The sequence below is a fragment of the Thamnophis elegans genome, chromosome 4, assembly GCF_009769535.1.
Source record: "Thamnophis elegans isolate rThaEle1 chromosome 4, rThaEle1.pri, whole genome shotgun sequence".
Lineage (NCBI taxonomy): Eukaryota > Metazoa > Chordata > Lepidosauria > Squamata > Colubridae > Thamnophis > Thamnophis elegans.
This window is the reverse complement of record NC_045544.1, coordinates 6184106-6204683: the sequence shown is the minus strand read 5'-3', so window position 1 is coordinate 6204683 and position 20578 is coordinate 6184106. Positions and strand designations below refer to the sequence as shown.

Below are 20578 nucleotides of genomic sequence, written 5' to 3'. Positions count from 1 at the left end.
TTTGTTGTTGTTGTTGTCCTTGAAAGATGAATAGTGGAAGTGAGAGCACTGAACATGATACGTGTTCATTTAATCCGGAACAAAGAATAATAGAATATATTGTACATGTGTACATAATAGTACGTATTGTAAATTTGGGAATAGCAGCTTTGTCTCGCTAGAAAGCAACAGAGAATCCCTGCCAGTTTAGCTGCAAAATACAGAAGCAAAAGCTTTTTTTTCCCCTCAAGGGAAGCAGATTTGACACGCCAAAAGAGTTCTAAGTCCTGTTGGCTTTAGCATGGAATGGTAGCTCCATTTATACTTTAAACAAGCAGAGGTAAAGAGACTATAAATATAACTGTCAACTCCATCCTGTTTGCTGTTTCAGTTCCTGAGTTCCTAAGCTTCTGTTACAGATCAGAAGAGCATGTTCCTGGGCAAACCCATTTTGTCCGTCTATAAAATATTTATTGCTTGTTTCTTCCTCCCAAGTCCTTAGAATGAGATGCTAAATGAACTGGAAAGCAACAACCTCTTCCTCACCTCCTAAGAATTGCACATTCCCATTTTATTCCTTGTCTGCACGTTTTATGATTAATCTGTGTTTTTTAAGTTTTTCCACTTATATTATGAATTAAAAAAAAATGTGCTGGGGAAAGTTTCTAACATTATAATTCTTCTTTGAATAATGATAGTGTCTTCATATTATTATTTTTTAGCGTATTGAAGAAATAGAAGTGTTTAACAAGAGAAAAAAATCTTTACATTTCTGAGCAATTTTCATTCAGGCACAGTGGTTAGGGTGCAGTACTGCAGGCCACTTCAGCTGACTGCTAGTTCTGCAGCTCAGCGGTTCAAATCTCACCGGCTCAGGGTTGACTCAGCCTTCCATCCTTCCAAGGTGGGTAAAATGAGGACCCGGATTGTTGTTGGGGGCGACATGCTGACTCTGTAAACTGCTTAGAGAGGGCTGAAAGCCCTATGAAGCGGTATATAAGTCTAACTGCTATTGCTATTTTTAAAAATTCGCTTAAGTGACGTTTCTTCTCTTAATTTTCTATACACATGTACAAACAGTTTTTTTCAGGTAAACTTAAAATATGCGTGCCGATCATCTCGTCTTCCGGTTTCTGACATGCATGTGTGCACAAAGACCAGTTTGCCAGTGCACATTCACATGTGGGAAACCGGGCAGCTGCTCGTCCGGTTTTTGGTGCTCCCGCATGCGTGAAGACCAGCTGGCCGGTGCAACAGAACCCAGAAAAGCAATGGGCAATGGCTCCCATGCCCAGAGAGATGGCTCTGTGTGCCACTTCTCCTGTGCGCTGCTTGGAGAGTCCAATCATGGGTTAATTCTGTCTGACTGTCCTGGACTGAATTGAAAACTTCTTTAGCCACGCTTCTGCTGCTGGCGCTTCAGAATTTTTTCAATTCAGTCTAGCCCAGTGTACGTGTTCTAAATTGGTTCCTATAAATTTATACCTTGGACTCTCCAATTAGCCTCTATCGGCTTACAAAATTGCTCCGTTGGACTTGATTGGGCAGCTTCGTTGAGAATTGCGATCCCGGCTCTTTAAATTTCCCTTCCAGCTCGATCGATGTGTCCTGGGCTCTGCTCAGGCATGTGCGGTTGTTTGGGCGGCTGCCAGCAGCGCAAAGGGGGTGGAGTGTCGACGCCCCTCGCGTCCAGCTTTCCTGCAAGCGCAGCGGTCAGTGGTGTGAGGACCCAACTGCTTGCGCTACTGTCTTCATCCTGCTTAATGCGGCAGCCTCCCTAAGCAACTAGATCCTCGTGTTGGCCATTTCTGCGCCGTTTGAAGCTGCGGCCATTTTGAAAGGGTCTGTTTTCCCACCTTGCCTTCCGACAGCCATTTTGGTGACTTTACTCAGAGACACATTGCTGCTTGTGCTCCGGCAGCTGCCCAGATCTTCCCGAGCCCTGAAAAACACTGGGGGGTCTCTCCATCCTGTTTCGCCCATGGGTTACTTCCCTGAGAACTAGGAGCCTCGGACTGAGCGTGATGGGTAGTGGTGGTGGAGGGGGATATTAGACCTAAAGAAGCTAAATTACCACCTAGAGTACAAACACTTCAAAATGCAGTCCCTCCAATCAATATTGGGCTGCATAAGACCAGGAGATCTGCTAACATCAATAGATCTCCGAGAAGCTTACATTCACATCCCAGTTCGCAAGGTTCACCGCAGGTTCCTGAGATTCTATTATGCAGGTCACCATTATCAGTAGGGCTCTGCCATTGGGCCTGTCATCAGCCCCCAGGACATTTACAAAGATTCTGGCAGCGGTGGTCGCATCCCTGAGGTCATACCCAATACGACTCCAAGCGTACCTGGACAACATCCTCATCCAATCGTCATCCTGCCAACAAGCGGTCCGAGATCTTCGGGTGGCGATGAGACTTCTTCAAGACCACGGGTTCTCCGTCAACCTGGAGAAAAGCCACCTCCATCCCATCACCAGGTTGCTGCATCTCAGAGCCATCATAGATACTGTCACTTGCCATGTCTCCCTGTCTCAGGAACGTGTCTCCAGCATCATACGCCTGATACACCAGGTGCAGACTTCACGGACTGCACCCATTGTTCTGCTGTCAAAACTCCTAGGCAAAATGATCTTGTGCCTGTCAATTGTACCGTGGGCGAGATTGCACTCGCAAGAGCTGCAATGGTGCCTTCTGCCCCATCAATGGGCCAAAAACAGCAACTCTCTTGCCACGATTCCGGTCCCCCTCAAAGTTTGGCAATCCCTGCAGTGGTGGCAGTCTCCAGTGCTCACCAAGGGCAGTCTCTTCCGCGAACCCGATCGTCTAATTGTCACAACAGATGCCAGCCTGTTCGGATGGGGAGCCCATCTCAACAACCAGGTCGCGCAAGGCAGGTGGTCCACCAGCAATCTCAAGCACAGCATAAACTGGCTGGAGCTAAAAGCAGCGAGGTTAGCTCTTCTCCACTTCCAGCCGACCATTCAGGGTCACCATGTTGTGCTACTCATAGACAACCGCCAGGGGGGCACCTGGTCCAAGTCATTGATGGCGGAGGCGGAACACTTGGGTAAGTGGGTGGAGAAACACCAGTTGTCCCTTCGAGCGGAGCACATCTCCGAGGAGAGCAATGTTCAGGCGGACTGGCTGAGCAGGACCACGACCGATCACTTAGAGTGGCGCCTCCACCCGGACCTCTTCTTTATGGTCACACAGAGGTTCGGTCTATTTGCCACCCCGGAGAACACTCACCTCCCTCGCTTCTCATCCAGGTTCAGATCCCCAAGGGCAGAAGGAGTCAACGCCCTACTTTGCCGTTGGCCACCCGGCCTGCTCTACGTGTTTCCGCCATTGCCGTTCCTGCCCAGTGTGATACGCAAGATTCTTGCGGAACGGGCGGAGGTGATTCTGGTAGTGCCATTCTAGCCCAGACGGGCTTGGTTTGCCGACCTCATGAGCCTGCCCATTGCCAAACCATGGAGAATTCCTCCGGAGGAGGTTTCTCTCAGCCAGGGAACTCTAGCCCATCCGGAACCCCACTAGCTATAATTAGCTATCTGGCACTTGAGAGGGGCCTCCTAGAGAGAGAGAGAGACTCTCCACCAAGGTTACTCACACCATTCAAGCATCTCACCAGCCATCGACTACCAGAATATATGATGCCACCTAGTCAGTCTTCGTGAAGTGGTGCATGACGCAGCATATCGAGCCCGCTTCTGCTTCCATTCCACAAATATTGGATTTTTTACAGGAGGGGCTGGATCAGGGGTTGGTGGCAAACACGCTTCGTGGCCAGGTAGCAGCGCTGTCCACCATTCTGGCCTCCAGTGACAGGAATGCTACACATTATTGTGCAGAGTGAGATACCTAGACAAAGTGCATCCAGAATTATAAGACCATATTTTTTTATATTTTAGGAGTGTTGAATGTGACAAAGAGTTTTCATTGTTGCATAATAATATAGGAACAGCTTCTAAATTTAAAGAAACGATTATTCTTGTGAGTTTACAATCCATGGATATGGCATTAAGAATTCAACTCCCATGTCATACATTTATATAACTCATTTTTATATATATATGGAGAACACTTTTGCTTTCTGCATATGGAGCAGTCAGTGATACCCTCCCACACCAGTTCCCCCCCCCCTCTCTCTCTCACACACACACACAGCATTGGAATTGCTAGAATGGGCTTTAAAATTGCTCTAAGGCAGGAGTGTCAAACTCAAGTTCTGAGGGCTGGATGTGGTGGGGTGCTTAAATCTGGTCCGTGGGGCTGGCCTGGAAAATAGCAAAAGCTATTTCTGGCAGCCAAACCAAGGCGTGCATTCATACTTTTACCTAGCTCTGCCTGTTTTATCATAAACGTTTAGTCCACGAGCCATGGTGGGTGCAGTGGTTAGAATGCAGTACTGCAGGCTACTTCTGCTGACTGCCGGCTGCCTGCAATTTGGCAGTTCAAATCTCACCAGGCTCAAGGTTGACTCAGCCTTCCATCCTTCCGAGGTCGGTAAAATGAGGACCCAAATTGTTGGGGGCAATAGGCTGACTGTAAACTACTTAGAAAGGGCTGTAAAGCACTAGGAAGTATTATACAAGTGTAAGTGCTATTGCTATTGTCACATTCAGCTTATTTTTATATTGCTCCTGACATACCTCAAAAATGTTCCTTTTATTCTGTGCAAGTTAGGACTTCTAATCTAGAGAATATCTTGCCGGATAAACTAAACTTAATAAGGCACCAGGCTAATAAGTATGAGATTGTAAGTTCAAGTCTTGCCTTAGCCATGAAAGCCAGCTAGGCGATTATATGGTCGGTCACTTTCTCGCAGCCTAACCCACCTCACAGGATCGTTGTTGTCAGGAGAACAGAGGAGAAAAGTGTCTTGGATACAGTATGTTCACCGCCTTGACTTATTTGTAAAAACAATAGAGACGGAATACAAATAAGTAAAATACTGCTACCCAATCAGTGACGGGATTCAAAAATTTTTACTACTGGTTCTGTGGCCATGGCTTGTGGCCGTGGCATGAATTGGTGGGCATGGCAGGGAAAGGATACTGTGAAATCTCCATTCCATCTACACTCCAGGGGAAGGTTACTGCAAAATCCCCATTTCTTCCCGATCAGCTAGGATTCGGGATGCAGAGAATAGATGGGGGGGGGGAGGGGGGCAATCAGATGTGGTTTTACCAGTTCTACGAACTACTCAAAATTTCCGCTACTGGTTCTCCAGAACTGATCAGAACCTGCTGAATACCACCTCTGTACCCAATCCCATCAACAAGGAGGCACATTCAATGTCCTGAAACATATTCAGGCTACAACTAATTTTCTAAACCTCGCATACGGTATTATTTTCTTGCAGTAACTTTGAACAAAATCAGATATTAAAATCTTTTTGTTTGGACGCTCATGTAGTACTTTCTTAATCTTCACTTTTTTTTTTAATTCATTGGAGGGGAAACATCTATTAGTGTCTCACATTAATGATCAGATTTTATAAGTTGTCTTTCGAATGAAGTCTTTTAAATATGGTGACATTTGCTCTTGAACTCAAATGTTTAAGAGCTTCAAACTAGTTTTGGCTTTTTGTTTCAGTTCGTAATGACGCAAAGTTCAAATCCACACTGGGACTTTTATTGCTGATATATATTATGTCATTTCTGCAGAATGCTGTTGGCATTCCAGTTTAGCGCTGAGGCCGTGATGTTTGCTTAAGAGGATTGGTGGCCAGAAATAAGCCTTAGTGTCTAATCAGACACAGGCCCGGCCTGGGAACAGAGCCACAACATTTATTGCGTATGCATTTCTCATAAGCAAGATGGCTACATCCTGAGGACCGGGTTGCAGGCTAAAAGATAATCAGGCTATTAGCAGAAAGTCCGTCTCTCTCTCTCTGGAAACATTTATATTCATGTCAGCCTAATGGGAAGGCAACATCTGTGTGCCGCTGTGAGACGTTCTGAACCAAATGGGGAATCTCTGTGGATGTGTCAGGACTGACAAAGAAGAAAAGAGTTTGGATCCTACGAGAGCTCCTCTACGTCGTCCAAAACGGTCTCCTGGAAGGAAGTTCTCAGCGACAAGTTCTCGGAGGAAATGGGAAGAAACCCCCCCTGAAAACAGTAAGGAAAAAAGGGGAAAAGAAGAAAGCAAAAGAAATAATTCTGCAGAGGAGGATAAATCTGTTGCACAGAGGCTTCTGACGGAAAGAACGGACCGGTTCGTGAGTAGCAAAGTTGCAGTTGATCTTCTTAAAGCAGAGATCACCAGTGATCCATCCACCCGAGATGATGCTTATCAAAGGACTGTTGGTGAGGCCGAAGTGAAAGGGAAAACGCTGCTGAAAGAAATAGGGATAAACCCAGAAAAAAAGGAGGGGGAATATTTCTGTGATGGGATCCCACGACAGTTAAACAGAGAACCGCTTCATTTGAAAGAAAATCCCAAGTCAAGCAGACACCCTGGAGATGATGCATTCAACAAAGATGATTTTAGAACTGCGGGGGACGCCTCCGAAAGGAAAAATAAATACAATTTGCAGCTCTTGGAATGTCATGCTCAGAAATGCTCACAGCAAGTATATCCTCATTCTGAAGCTTTGCCCTTTTCAGTGGAAAATGCAACTTCCACCACTTTACACAACAGGAGCAAGGTAAATATGCTACAGAATTAAACCAGTATAAAACGATAGGCAAAAATAGAAAAGTAACAAAAGGACTTGATTGTTTAATTTGGGTTAGCAAAGCCTTTGTCGGCTCTTGCGTGCTGAACATTCCATCGAATTAAAAATCCGAATTGTGGTGTTTTGCTGAGATTTGGAATAATGGTTCCAATGGATTTTTTTAAAAAAATATTTTGAAAAATAACAAGGTAAATAATTTGGAGCAGGCCCCTCTTAAAAACAGTGATGCCTTGAATATATTTCAACCAAATTGCGTGCACTGAGCTTATTGGACGTATTGTTTGACTTGAGGGAGTACAGTGCAAAAGCTGTGCATCTCAAATGTGTGTAAGCTCCGAGGCGATTTTGGGTATGTAGTTGCTTATGGAACCACCCATCTCCCTCAGAGAGAATGAGAGTGGAGTAGCCGGCAGAGCTTTGCTCTCATAAGTAACCTATATGTGAAAGGAAGAGGAGGGTTTTGGTTCCCCAATATGCATTTTTAAATGGGGTAATTTCCCCCCAACATGCTAATGGCTAAGTTTTTTTCCTCCCAGTGGAAATTCCATTGATTAGATAATATAAAATGAAAGGTTTTCTTCCTTTGAGGTAAACATAATAGCATCAGCATTTTTTCTTCATATGTGTCGATACAATTATTCTTGTATTGTTAGCTTTTATGCACAATACACCGAAGTGAATGTCCTCCATGCAATAGTTACACATATCTAATTCCAAAGTGAGAAACATCCTATTCTTGTATGGACACAACAACAGCAGCAACACAAAAACCCCTCGCTTCTTCGGTCATACACATTTTTTCTTTCAAGCTATCTCTCTCTCTCTCTCTCTCTCTCTCTCTCTCTCTCTCTCTCTCTCTCTCTCTCTCTCTCTCTCTCTCTCTTCCTCTCCCTCCTTCCCTCCCTCTCTCTCTCCCACTCCCTCTCCCTCTCTCCCTCTCTCCCTCTCCCTCTCTCCCTCCCTCTCTCTCTCCCTCTCTCCCTACCTCCTTCCCTCCCTCTCTCTCTCCCTCCTTCCCTCCCTTTCTCTCTCCCTCCTTCCCTCCCTCTCTCTCTCCCTCTCCCCCTCCCTCCCTCTCTCACTCCCTCTCCCTCCCTCCCTCTCCCTCCCTCCTTCCCTCCCTCCCCCTCTCTCTCCCTCCCTCCTTCCCTCCCTCTCTCTCTCCCTCTCCCTCCCTCCCTCTCTCTCCCACCCCCTCCCTCTCTCTCCCTCTCTCCCCCTCCCTCCCCCTCTCTCTCCTCCTCCCTCTCTCTCCCTCTCCCTCCCTCTCTCTCTTTCCCACTCCCTCCCTCTCTCTCCCTCTCTCCCCCCCTCTCTCCCTCCCTTCCTCTCTCTCTCTCTCTCTCTCTCTCTCTCTCTCTCAACATGATCCTTTCCTACAAGGTAAATTCTTTGGGCCTTGGCCTTTGTAAATGGCCTCTCCTTCTGTACTTTGCTCCAAAGATTTGAGCTGAATCATTTCCATGTGATTTAACCCTTGCCCGAGTGATACCTGAAACGGAATCCTATCTTGGGCTCAAGGTTAGCAGTGAATTAGTTCATTGTTTTATGATGGAGTGATCAAGGGGCAAAGGTTTATGAACTTGTTTAAATTACCCTTCAGATGCCTTTGAGTTGCTGAATGCTTGTCCCTTGTCAGCCGTGCCCATTAATAACGGCATTTTCCTGGGGCAAGAGAAACTTTCTTTTCTTTTTTTTAAAATCCTTTTCCTTCGGGATAAATCAGAGGCGATTAGAGAATTAGAATCGTGGAATGTAAAAATTGGAAGGAATCTTGGGGACACAAAACCCAACCCCCTGCCAAGTACACACTTAACACTTCACACACAGCATATCCCCAAGGGTGGCTTACCACTTTCTGCTGAAAATGAGAATCCATCATCTCCCATTGTAATCTGCCGCATTGTTGAATAGCTGTTGCCACTAGGAAGTGCTTCTCTGTGTTGCAAAGGTTTCTGTTTGACACTGCTATTCAACATATGAACTATTATTGCTGTCCTCAAGGTTATAATTCAATCACCTGCCTCCCAGATTTCCATTGGGGGGGGGGGTAAACCTCCCAAACCCAACATTTCAAGTAGCTTAGCAATAGCAATAGCAGTTAGACTTATATACCGCTTCATAGGGCTTTCAGCCCTCTCTAAGCGGTTTACATAGTCAGCATATCGCCCTCAACAGTCTGGGTCCTCATTTCACCCACCTCGGAAGGATGGAAGGCTGAGTTAACCTTGAGCCGGTGAGATTTGAACCGCCGAACTGCAGATAGCAGTCAGCTGAAGTGGCCTGCAGTACTGCACCCTAACCACTGCGCCACCTCGCTTATCTGAATCATGCTTGTTTAAAGAAAACAATATCCCTCTCACAGGCCTAGCTGCCAATAAGTAAGCCAGGAGAAAGATTATGTTAAAGAACCAGAAATAATGATACAAACTAGGATTGCTTAGGCAAAAGAATTAATTTTTAGTTTCGTTTCTTGTGACTTTTGTTGAGTTGAAAGAGGGAGGAGAATTCAAGCAGTCAAGTATATCAGCAGAAAGCAGGGCTTTATTTTAATTTTATATCTAATCCAACCAATTGTTCGCAGACTTATTTCCTACTCTACCATAGGTCTGTGGGACTAAAAAGAGTGGGAAAAGAAAAGCTAGAGTTTTAATTCCTCCCCCAGCTTCCCCTACCCCATCCCTAACTTGGAGCATCGTTTTGGATAGAGTGCAAAGACGTAAGAATTCTAGAAGAAGAGAGTGATTGCTTTACCCCCCTGTGAAGCAAAATGATCTCATGGGGTCCTGCCACATTTTCCATTTGCTGTTTGTCCTCAGTGGCAGAAGACCTGGTTTTAATTGCGCGACCTTCTGATGAACATCCTCCATTGTACGAAAGGAGATGAAAGATGACCTCTGTGCATTGAAGACTGTCGCAGGGGGTGCGGGGAAAAGAGTAGTTTAAAGACATTTGGAAGTGCAATCCACTTCCATGAGCCTGGGCTTGGAACCTTAGCAAATCTTTAGCAATTGCAATTTAAATTCAAATTCTGTCCTTTTTTAAAAAGTTGCTGCTGTGCATGCCATTTGCATGAGTCAGGGCAGATGTAACTGACAGTCTTGAGAATTCTGCGGCTTCCGAAAGTCACTTTTGGAGAGGAAGCAATTGTGCACTGGTTCTGTTGTGTTGTTTCCAATGTACACAGTTGTTGAAAGTCATTCAACTGTAAAGTAGGCCAAAGGTTTAGTCTATTTCTTATTGCACTGGGCAGTAACGAAGATACTTCCTTCAGTTCAGTTTTTGTCAGAATATAGGTTCCACCACAAAACCGCGTTCGACTAAAGGGCGCTCGAGGAAACCGCGTAGCTGACGTCATCACAGCGCGACAACAGCGCAGAGAAAAAAGCACTCTGTAAACGCTAAACCTAAAATTAACCCCTAAACCTAACCCCCCCTAAACCTAACCCTAAACCTAACCCTTAACCTAACCCTAAACCTAATCCTAACCCTTAACCTAACCCTAACCCTTAACCTAACCCTAACCCTTAACCTAACCCTAAACCTAACCCTAAACCTAACCCTTACCTTAACTTGAATCGGCTTGCTTTCAAAGCGCTATTTAAAGCGCCCTTCTTTCTCCACGCTCGCTGTTGTCGCCCTGTTGATGACGTCAGCGACGCAATTTAATCGGGCGCGCTTTAGTCGAGCGCGGTTTTGTCGTGCCACATTTAGGGGAATGGTTTTGATGTTAACTATATTAAAAAGGCATAAGGGAAAGGAAAATGTGATACATATTTGTAGCATACACTGTGTTCTCGAGCACAGGTAGTCCTCGACTTATGACCACAATTGAGCCCAAAATTCTCATGGCTAAGTGAGACATTTGTTAAGTGAGTTTTGCCCCCTTTTTACGTCCTTTTGGGCCACAGCTGTTAAGTGAATCGCTGCAGTTGTTAACTTAGTAATACGGTTGTTATGTGAATCTGGCTTCCCCATTGACCTCTCTTGTCAGAAGGTGGCAAAAGTGATCACGTGATTCCAGGACACTGCAGTTGTCATAAATAGGATTCAGTTGCCAAGTGTCTGGATGTTGGTCATGTGACCATGAGGATTGTACAACAGTCATAAGTGTGAAAAACTTACAAGTTGCTTTTTTTCTGTGCTGTTGTAACTTTGAACCAGTGGTCGGTTCCGGATCCCGGTGCAACCGGTACGGTGAAACGGGGCCCGGCGTCCGCCACATGAACACACGCAGTGCGCGTGCAGCACGCGCTCATGCGTACTTACCATCTGCAACACTCCACGATGCCTCCACGATGCTCCAGCTGCTCGATGGAGCATTGCGCAGGCGCTGTATGCTCCCTGAGCTTGTGCGGAAGCCCCAAAGAGCTCAAATACCACCAATGGCATAAAAAACCCAAACTATATACAGTTAAATTTTAACTAATAGGGGGAAAATGCTATGATATAGGATATAGTTAAATAAAGAAAGGATAATGATAATAAATTATGTACATGGAGGATTAGAAAACTTTGGTATTAAATATTATGGATGTTTAGCTAAAACAGGATATGAGGACTTGATGTTAAGGGAGGATTTTATAAATAAGTAAATGAAATGCCAGCATGTGGTTATGGATTGAATCTTGGTATATTTAAGGATGAAGGATGTTTAAATAACTGTAGTCAAATAAAAGTGGAGGTATGATGATGTTAATATAGTAAATATTTGAGTTAAGATATTTGAATTAACATGAATTATATTTGATGACGGTGGAAGAGATGCACAAAAGCTTTTTGTAACCAGCTGATATACTTTTTACAATATATGTTTGTTTTGGAAATAAATCAATAAATAAATAATTTATTTTTTTTTAAAAAGAGCTCAAATACCGGTAAGGTGGGCAGGTGGGTGCTCTGGAGTACCGGAACGGTACTCGGTGCTCCCGGCAGGAACCGGTACGCCCGTACTGGGGCGTACTGGTCGTAACCCACCACTGCTTTGAACGGTCACTAAATGAATTGTTGTAAATTGAGGACTACCTGAGTATTGTTTTAATAAGCTCTCCTAAAGGATAACTTTATGTATCTCTTTAACCTTGGCGTTTCAGTGCTCTTGTTTTTAACAATGTTGATGTTCAAGGTTTTTTAAATTCGCCTTGATGCATAGAACTGATTGGAGATAAGGATCAACACTATCATATGCATTGCTGGCTTTCTTGAGAGACCGCTGCCAATTACCTCCCAAAGACCCGTCAGATCTCACAGGGTCGGCCTCCTCCGGGTTCCGTCCACCAGCCAATGTCATCTGGCTACTACCGGTACCCGGGGGAGGGCCTTCTCTGTAGCAGCTCCGGCCCTTTGGAACGAACTCCCCGCGGAGATTCGGACCCTCACCTCTCTCCAGGCCTTCCGGAAAGCCGTCAAAACCTGGCTGTGCCGGCAGGCCTGGGGTTGATGAGTTCCCCTCCCCTCTCGACTTATATGGCTGTGTGATTTTCGTGTATTTTAACTATGTGTACTGTGTTTATGTCCCCTTTCCCCCCTGAGTTGTTCGCCGCCCTGAGTCCCTCCTGGAGAACGGTGGCATACAAATAAACTAAATACAAATACAATTTCTTTTCTGAATGTATACAGGTAGTCCTTGACTTACAACAATGACTGTTCAAAGTTACAAAGGAACTGAAGTCATTTATGACCAGTTTTCACACTTACAACTGTTGTAACATTCCCATAGTCACGTGATAAAAATTCAGATGCTTGGGAACTGACTCAGGATGGTTGCAGTGTCCTGGGGGGGGGGAGTCACGTAATCTCTCTTTGTGACCTTCTGACAAGCAAAGTCAATGGGGAAGCCAGATATTTTAACAGCTACAGTGATTCACTTAGCAACTGTGTCAAGAAAGTTCGTAAAATGGGGCAAGCTCATGTGAAACAGATGTTTCACTTAGCCACAGACATTTTGGGCTCAATTATGGTTGCAAATCAAGGACTAACTGTAGTTAGGAGTGTAACAAGCTCGATATTCAGATGAAAGCTAACTTTTTTTTGCTTTGATATCTTTAAGTCCTTTTTCATTCCTGGCAAATTGAAGGGACAAACCCCTGCAGTTTTCTTTTTAACGTTTCTGCAAAGAGTTTTCATTACCTGTTGTCTGGTGCAGAGAGAGAGAGAGAGAGGGAGGAAGGGAGGGAGGGAGGGAGAGACAGACAGACAGACAGACAGAGAGAGACAGAGAGACAGAGAGAGAGAGAGACAGAGACAGAGAGAGACAGAGACAGAGAGAGACAGAGAGACAGAGAGACAGAGAGACAGAGAGAGAGACAGAGACAGACAGAGAAAGACAGAGAGAGACAGAGAGACAGAGACAGAGAGAGACAGAGAGAGAGACAGAGAGACAGAGAGAGAGAGAGACAGAGAGAGAGACAGAAACAGACAGACAGACAGAGAGAAAGACAGAGACAGAGAGAGAGACAGAGAGACAGAGAGATAGAGACAGACAGATAGACAGACAGACATCCGGTATTTGGTCGTTCTTCCTATGGCAAAGATTATATATTTCCAAATAGATGCTAGGGAGTGAACAAGAGGAAATATTTGTTGTTGTTATTATTTTGATGTCTGTCAGAGGTTAAATCTCCCCGTGCATATAAAGGTAAAAACTAAACTATCTTTAAGGGAAGTTTGATTTCTAATGACTTATTCATACAGCTTTCTTGGCACCAGAACAGAAATGATTTGTCCTTGTCTTTTTGGGGGTTGCTTTTGCAATTTGTCAATCTAGCCTTTAACCCTAACCTTCCTGGTAATCTCCCACTTAAATACTAACTTAATTTATTGGAGATCAACTGTAGTCCTTCTAAGTTCTGTCACTTAGCAGATAAAAAGGTAAACCTTGGGGGAAAAAAATTCTACTGTAAATTTTTTCCTATTTTTGTTAGCTGCTGCAGGCTGAAAGGCTTTGCAGGGATCTGGTTTTCCAAGGAGAAATCCTCCTGCATATTTTAAAGCAGCGAAATCTCTACAGACAAATGAACTTATTGCTTAGCTACATATTCCAGAATCTCTTTTTCTTTCATCTTCAAAGAACTTCATTTCAACCATTGAAAATAATAGGATTCTTAACGCTATCATCAAAAGATGCTATAAAAACTTGAGGAGTGGGGAGGGGAGTGGTTCACCCTGGTTTTTTTTCCCTAAAAAGACAGGAAATTATTACCCCAAAATGTTTTTCTGCTTCATGTTAACATATCTTGCTGGCACTGTTCCAATTGACTTGCTCTCACAAGATAATGTTCCAGTCAATTTTTTTAGGCCTACTGTTCTTGTTCTTTTTTGCTTTTATACTTTAATGTATTTTATCTTAATTATGCTCTTAAATTACGTGACAAACAGTAGGAGGATTTCATTGTGCTTGCCTTCTGACGAATCATCAGCTTAGGGTCCATTCGTTAATAATGATAAAAATGCATATACCATCTGACTCCTGGTGACTGTCCACCCAGGGATAGCGTTGAATTAGTACATTCCCCTAGTACACTGTTACTTGTTTAGTGACCATCTCAGTTAGTGAAAGAGCCGAGGTGGCGCAGTGGTTAGGGTGCAGTACAGGGGTGGGTTTCTCGCCCCGTTCCAACCGGTTCGGTTGGAACGGGGCCGGCAGCGTCCTCGTGCACGCATGCAGTGCACGCATGCGTACTAGCGCCTGTGCGATGCTCCAGCTGCTCCTGGAGGATCGCGCAGGCGTTGTATGCGTTCTGCGCATGCATGGAAGCGCAGAACTCGTCAAAACCGGGTAAGAAACGCGGGCGGGTGGGTGGATCCTTCGGCGTTCCCGGAAGTTACTTACTTCCGGGTTCGCCGACCAACCGGTTCGCGGGGACCGCCGCGAACCGCCTGAAACCCACCCCTGGTGCAGTACTGCAGGCCACTTCAGCTGACTGTTATCTGCAGTTCAGCGGTTCTAATCTCACCGGCTCAAAGGTTGACTCAGCCTTCCATCCTTCCGAGGTGGGTGAAATGAGGACCCAGACTGTGGGGGCGATATGCTGACTCTGTAAACCGCTTAGAGAGGGCTGAAAGCCCTATGAAGCGGTGTATAAGTCTAACTGCTATTGCTATAGTGACCGTTTGCAAATACAGCACTAATAAAAAGTGACTAAAGAATTAATCTTCTGACTCCTGTACGAATTTACAACCAAATTTGGTGCACCTGACAACAACAACATGCTAGAGTGAGAATAACAACAGAGAGTAACAATTTTATCTGAATGAGACAGACACAACCGGTGACCTTCCCAGCATCTTTATCTTGATCTCTGCTGTGTTTTCTTAATAACAATTTCCCTAATGATCTGGTTGCTGGAATTTGGTCACGAAATGAGGTGTATGTGCATACTGCAGAGTGGAGGCTCTTGAATCAATTCAGTTGTATTACAAGGCTCCTTTCTAAAGTGAAGATGATGATGTTATCCATTCAATTGTGTTGGACTATTGGTGGGTTCACCGACAAAAGGGCGAATGACAGAACCGCGCCTGAGTAAACCGCGGTGACAAAACCGCGTGTTCTAAAGCGCTCCGACGAATGAGCGCTGAATCGCAGAGACAACAGCGCGGCGACAGAAGCGCGCTGTAAAACTAAACCTAAACCCTAAACGTAACGCTAACCCTAACCCTAAACGTAACGCTAACCCTAACCCTAAACCTAACCCTAACCCTAAACCTAACCCTAAACCTAAACCTAAACCTAACCCTAACCCTAACCCTAAACCTAAACCTAAACCTAACCCTTACCTTAAGTTAAATCGGCTTTCTGTCGACGCGCTGTTGTAAAGCGTCCTTCAGTCTCCGTGCTGTTGTCGCCGCGCTGTTGTCAGCGCGTTGATGACATTGCGATTTTAGCAACGCGGTTTAGTCAGGCGCGGTTTTGTCGTTCGCCCTTTTGTCGGGTCACGCTATTGGTGATTCTATGGACCAAGTGTCTCCATGCCTTCTGATCTTGCATTACGTCTTTAAGTTGTTCTGGGCTCTGGCTGGTGTCAGCTTTGATGATGTCCAGCCATCTTTGTCAGCCTGGTTTCCTTTTACCATTAATACTTCCAAGCATAATTTTTTTTTCCCCAGTGAATCTTGCTGAGGTATCCGTGCCATTTGGAGATTTTGTCCCAACACAGATCAAGATTGTACTTGGAGTTATTTCAACTCTTTCAACAGTAATGATATTTTCCCTGCTCTAATATTACTAGAGTGGGGAGAACATGAAGTATGGCTGATTGTATTGCTATTAGTAATTTTATTCTATATTCACTTGATTTATTTATTCTATTTTCATACAGATTTCTGATATCCATGTTACTGGAGAGTCAGAGGACATGTCTGCTAAAGAACGATTGCTTCTTTGGACGCAACAGATAACAGAAGGTTATGCTGGAGTTCGCTGTGAAAATTTTACTACCTGTTGGCGAGACGGGAGATTATTTAATGCCCTCATTCATAAATACAGGTATTTGCACTTTTGTTAAGGTTGTATGAGGAAATAATAATTCTGAGGCGTTAGAAAGTGGCGAAGATTTATCATTACAACTTGAGGTCTGTTTGATAAAGCATGCATCGTACATTATAGAAATTATTTTGAGGATCGGCGGAAGGACGAGACTCGAGCCAGGATCGATGGAACAGAAGGCTTTTATTTGTTAACTATTTACAGGCGATTCAGCACCTTCCCTGCTTGACAGCTATTTATATGGAGCTGTCAAGCAGGGAAAGCCAAGGAGTGTGCCCCTAGCAGCCCGCGCTTAGCCAAATCGCGCCTCAGCCAATCAGCGCATGGCTTGGCTAGTTGCTAGCCGCCAGGTCGTAAGTCAAGAACTTACTGAATCCTCAACAAATTCAATAATGGACTTTTGGAATCAAAAGATAACCTTCTTAGAAGACTGTGATGTTATATCTCATAGGTTACATTATTTGGAATTTGCCTTACTGGGCCTTGATATTGTTGTTCAAACATGGGTCAAAGACTCAGCAAAAAGCATCTAAATCTAATAAACCTAAACCCATCTGAAAATGTATAATATCAAGGTAGTGGACACATTAGAAGGAAACCTCATTTTTACAGACCATCTGGGATGGAGGAAATATGTTGAACCTAAACATCCATTAAATCTGAAAGTGTGTCATAGGTATGATTTACTATATTTGATTTGCATCATGAAGCCATAGTGCAAGGCATAGATTGCGGCGAATATTGTAGAATTAAGATGAAATTTATCTACATTTAACTGGCTTGTCTGTACTACCTGAGATGCAGAGAAAATTTTTATTTCGCAGTGGTGGGGCATTTTTATATAGAGCTGTAGTTCTGTTGCACCCAGAATCTGCTAAACAGAGGTGAATTAAATCAAGGTTTCGTGATAGTTAAGAAACTCAGCTTCCAATTATATTTTTCCATGTTTAAAGCACAATTCCGTGTCCTTTGAGAATTTTTGCGCAATTTCTGATGATGGCTCAGAAGCCAGAGAGGCAGCGCATTGGGTTGTCAGGATCAAGTGACCTTAAAAATATTTTCTGTGGTTTTTAATAGGGATAAACATTGCTCTGAGTTAAAGACTCTCCTTTATGGGAACTTAAGACATTCCGGGAGGCTGGGATCACAGTGGCTGTTTCCTTGTCATCAGATGACAGGATAACAGAGATCATGTTCCCAGATGTGAGAAACTTTTAAAATACTGGTAGCTTGTTAAGTGTCTTTATAAGGGGGGGGGGGGCAGCAAGCAGCCAACTGTTTATGATGAGTTGAAGGAGCAGAAGAAGTGAAATAAATTAACATTTGTTGATCTCTATATGATTTTTTTTCCTTGTAAGGGCTACACTGCAGAAGAACTGCAAGAATTGAAATTTAAGTTTAGGCTATGAATGGATTAAATTTGGATCCTATGTGTTGGGTGTATTAGAAAGTATTCCTCGAATAAACGTGTCCTTTATTTATCCTGTCTGATAATTGATTACCACTTTTCTGGGTATATTTAGATTACATATATTAAAAAGGATATATTTGCTTTCAGAAGATTGTTGGGACTATTTTTATTGCTGAAGCCAACAGGAATTCCTTTCTGAACTAGTTTGTTATTTTGTGTCCGTGGGTGTTTGTTAGTTGTTTTGTATCTCTGAAATTATAAATGTTAAATTAAATCTTACCTAGCACTTCTGACGAATTGGATTATAATAAAGTCACTGATTTGATAAAGGTAGTGATGAAAGAAATGTCCTTCTGGGTTCGGCTCCAAGTGGGGAAAAAGACACTGGAGACATGGAGGCTGCTTGGAAAGATGGTTTAATGGTGGCCAGGACCACATGGCTTGAGCCCTGAACAGAAAAGGTGATCACATGCTTCAATGTTGGTGGAGAAGAAGAGAAGGGCTGAGGGAGGGGCTTGCTAGGCTTTTTATAACCTCTTCAGTCCCACCTCTCTGTTTCCTGTTCCTGTGTAAGAAATGTATTCTGATTGGTTGTCAGACTCCTATGGGGCCATGCAGGGGCAACTCTCTAGGCTGCATTTTGAATCCAGGTTTGGTTGAGTTCTCAGATGCCATGTGGTCAGTTGAGTAAAGGGCCAATATTATTATGCTTTTACTCCCATCCCCCTGGAGCTGCAGTGGAGAAGTCTTTATTATGTAAAGGGACTAGCTTGGCCTTCTTAATGGCCCATTGACCAAAGGGAGCCGGGGGGGGGTGGGGAGGCAGGAAGCTGTAGGAAGTTTCTCTTTAAAACATTTCTCCTTTTCACATCCAGGGAAATATTCTGCCTTTTCAATATTTCCTAGGATATTTCATTTTTTCTGGGAGAGGGCTGGGTGATAACTTCCTACAATAGAATAGAAATTTGCACGAAATGTATGGTATTTGTAATACTGTAAGTAAGTCACCGGTAGAACAGCAACCATAAAATTTCAAATTGCTATCATACACCAGGTATGTTTTTTATCGGTTAGTTTTATAATAGTACGTGAAATTTATCATCATTAAGCAAGTTTTGGTACTATATGACATGTATAACCTGTTGCCATGGGTCTTCTGTAATAGCTGCATCTGTCTTGTTGTTGAACTGGAATTGGTGATATCTAGAAGGTCAACATTTGTATATAATTTGTTGGCACAACTTGGGCTCCTCTTGGGAATCTAAAGATAATTATCCTATTTCAATGTAATATTGGTTCATATTAGCTTTCTACAACATCATAACAAGATAGAAGAAGACCACATGTATCTTCAGAAAGCATACAGTTTTAATCAAATAAAACTACATTGTACCTCTCCAGGAATTTCCTGTCTTATTGTTCAGTTGCAATGATCCTGGTATTGAAAAGCAAATAAAATGTTGGGGTTTTCTTAGAAATAAGAGAAATTACTTCTGAGTAAATGTGTGTAGAACAGTCAACATACAGAAAATGTTTTCGGATGTTTAAGGGCAATTGAGCTAAATTAGGTAAGCTGCAAAAAATGGTATGAGTCACAATATGTTGTTTGTTGAGTTTTATTGTGACCCCGGTTTTTTTTGGCAGGGAGAATATGTTCTTCCTGATCCCCTTAGAACTCATAGTGAGCCTTAATACCATCAATCATGGTAGCTTTCATAATTGCTTCGTAGGAGACAGGGACACAGTACTAACAAGGATTCTTTTCCTTCCTAAATCTGTCAGCAGGGGAAAGTGAAGAGAGTTTACATTTATGGTCTCTTCGTTTTAGGGTTGGCAGGGTTCATGTCTCTTTCCTTTGCTTTTTATCTTCTATATGAGAAAAATAATTTTATCAGTTTCAATAGCTATTGATCTCCGTGACTTTCTTAAATTGGTACAATCAAGCTCTGGTTAAAGTTAGAAGCCTGTGCAATAGTAATTTGTACCTTCGTGAATTCTAGGATAGATTAATGTTATGAACTCTACAAGGTTCTGCCTTTGGAGGCTTATTTTGAAATTACAGTTGCATTATGGGTGTGGCATGCCCGCCAGGGGTGGGTTTCAACCGGTTCACGGCGGTCCCTGCGAACCGGTTGGTCGCTGAACCCGGAAGTAAGTAACTTCCGGGAACGGCAAAGGGCGCGCCTGCCCGCCCGCGGTCCTTACCCGGTTTTGACGAGTTTGCGCTTCCACGCATGCGCAGGACGCATACAGCACCTGCGCAATTGTCCAGGAGCAGCTGGAGCGTCGCACAGACGCTAGTACGCATGCGTGCACCGCGCGCATGCACGAGGAGGCCGTCGGCCCCGTTCCAACCGAACCGGTTGGAACGGGGCGAGAAACTCACCCCTGATGCCCGCGCACGACTACTCTAGATCTTCTAGGTAGTACTAACACTTCATGTGATCTTTATTGTGACTGCTTCTCAATGCTGTCAATCATCTCTCTGTCTCTCTCTGTCTCTTCCTCCCTCCCTCCCCCCCTCTTTTCACATTTCATATAGCTTCCTTTAGTTATTGTATCCTCTGGCTGGTATTGGCTTTGATGGTGTCTAGCTGCCATGATTTTTGGCCCCTTTGATTCCTTTCTACCATTGCCTTTTCCAGTATGGTCCAGTGCTTTGCTTGAGGTCCCAATCCAGAAAATCGGGGAGAGTTGAATCAAGACCTACCTTGTAAAAGCCTTACCAGGCAAATATTATGGAAAGGCTTTCAAATGAATCAGGTTGGATTTCCTTCCACCTCCAAAAGTATAAATGTGTAAGGGAATAGCGGAGAAAACTAAGCTTGGGAGGATTGAATGCAGAGAAATACTATTACTCATTGTTCCTTTCTCTTGAGGATGAAATCTGAATGTGGCAAGTTTGAATAGGTTTTAGGCACAAGGTATAAAAATGCGCATAGCCTCATGAATATGGAATGTGTCTTGTTTTTCAAGCAAAGCTTTTCACCAGTTTTTTGTGAAATGTCTCA

General features: G+C 43.9%; 1 protein-coding gene across 1 annotated transcript in view; it reads left to right on the top strand.

Moving 5' to 3' along the window:
• Positions 1 to 20578, top strand: part of LOC116507190 (dystonin-like) — a 216370-nt gene that overhangs the window by 153180 nt on the left and 42612 nt on the right. Inside the window, exon 9 of the mRNA XM_032215161.1 lies at positions 15990 to 16156. Within this exon, the coding sequence (XP_032071052.1) occupies positions 15990 to 16156 (167 nt within the window). The remainder of the gene's footprint in view (positions 1 to 15989; positions 16157 to 20578) is intronic.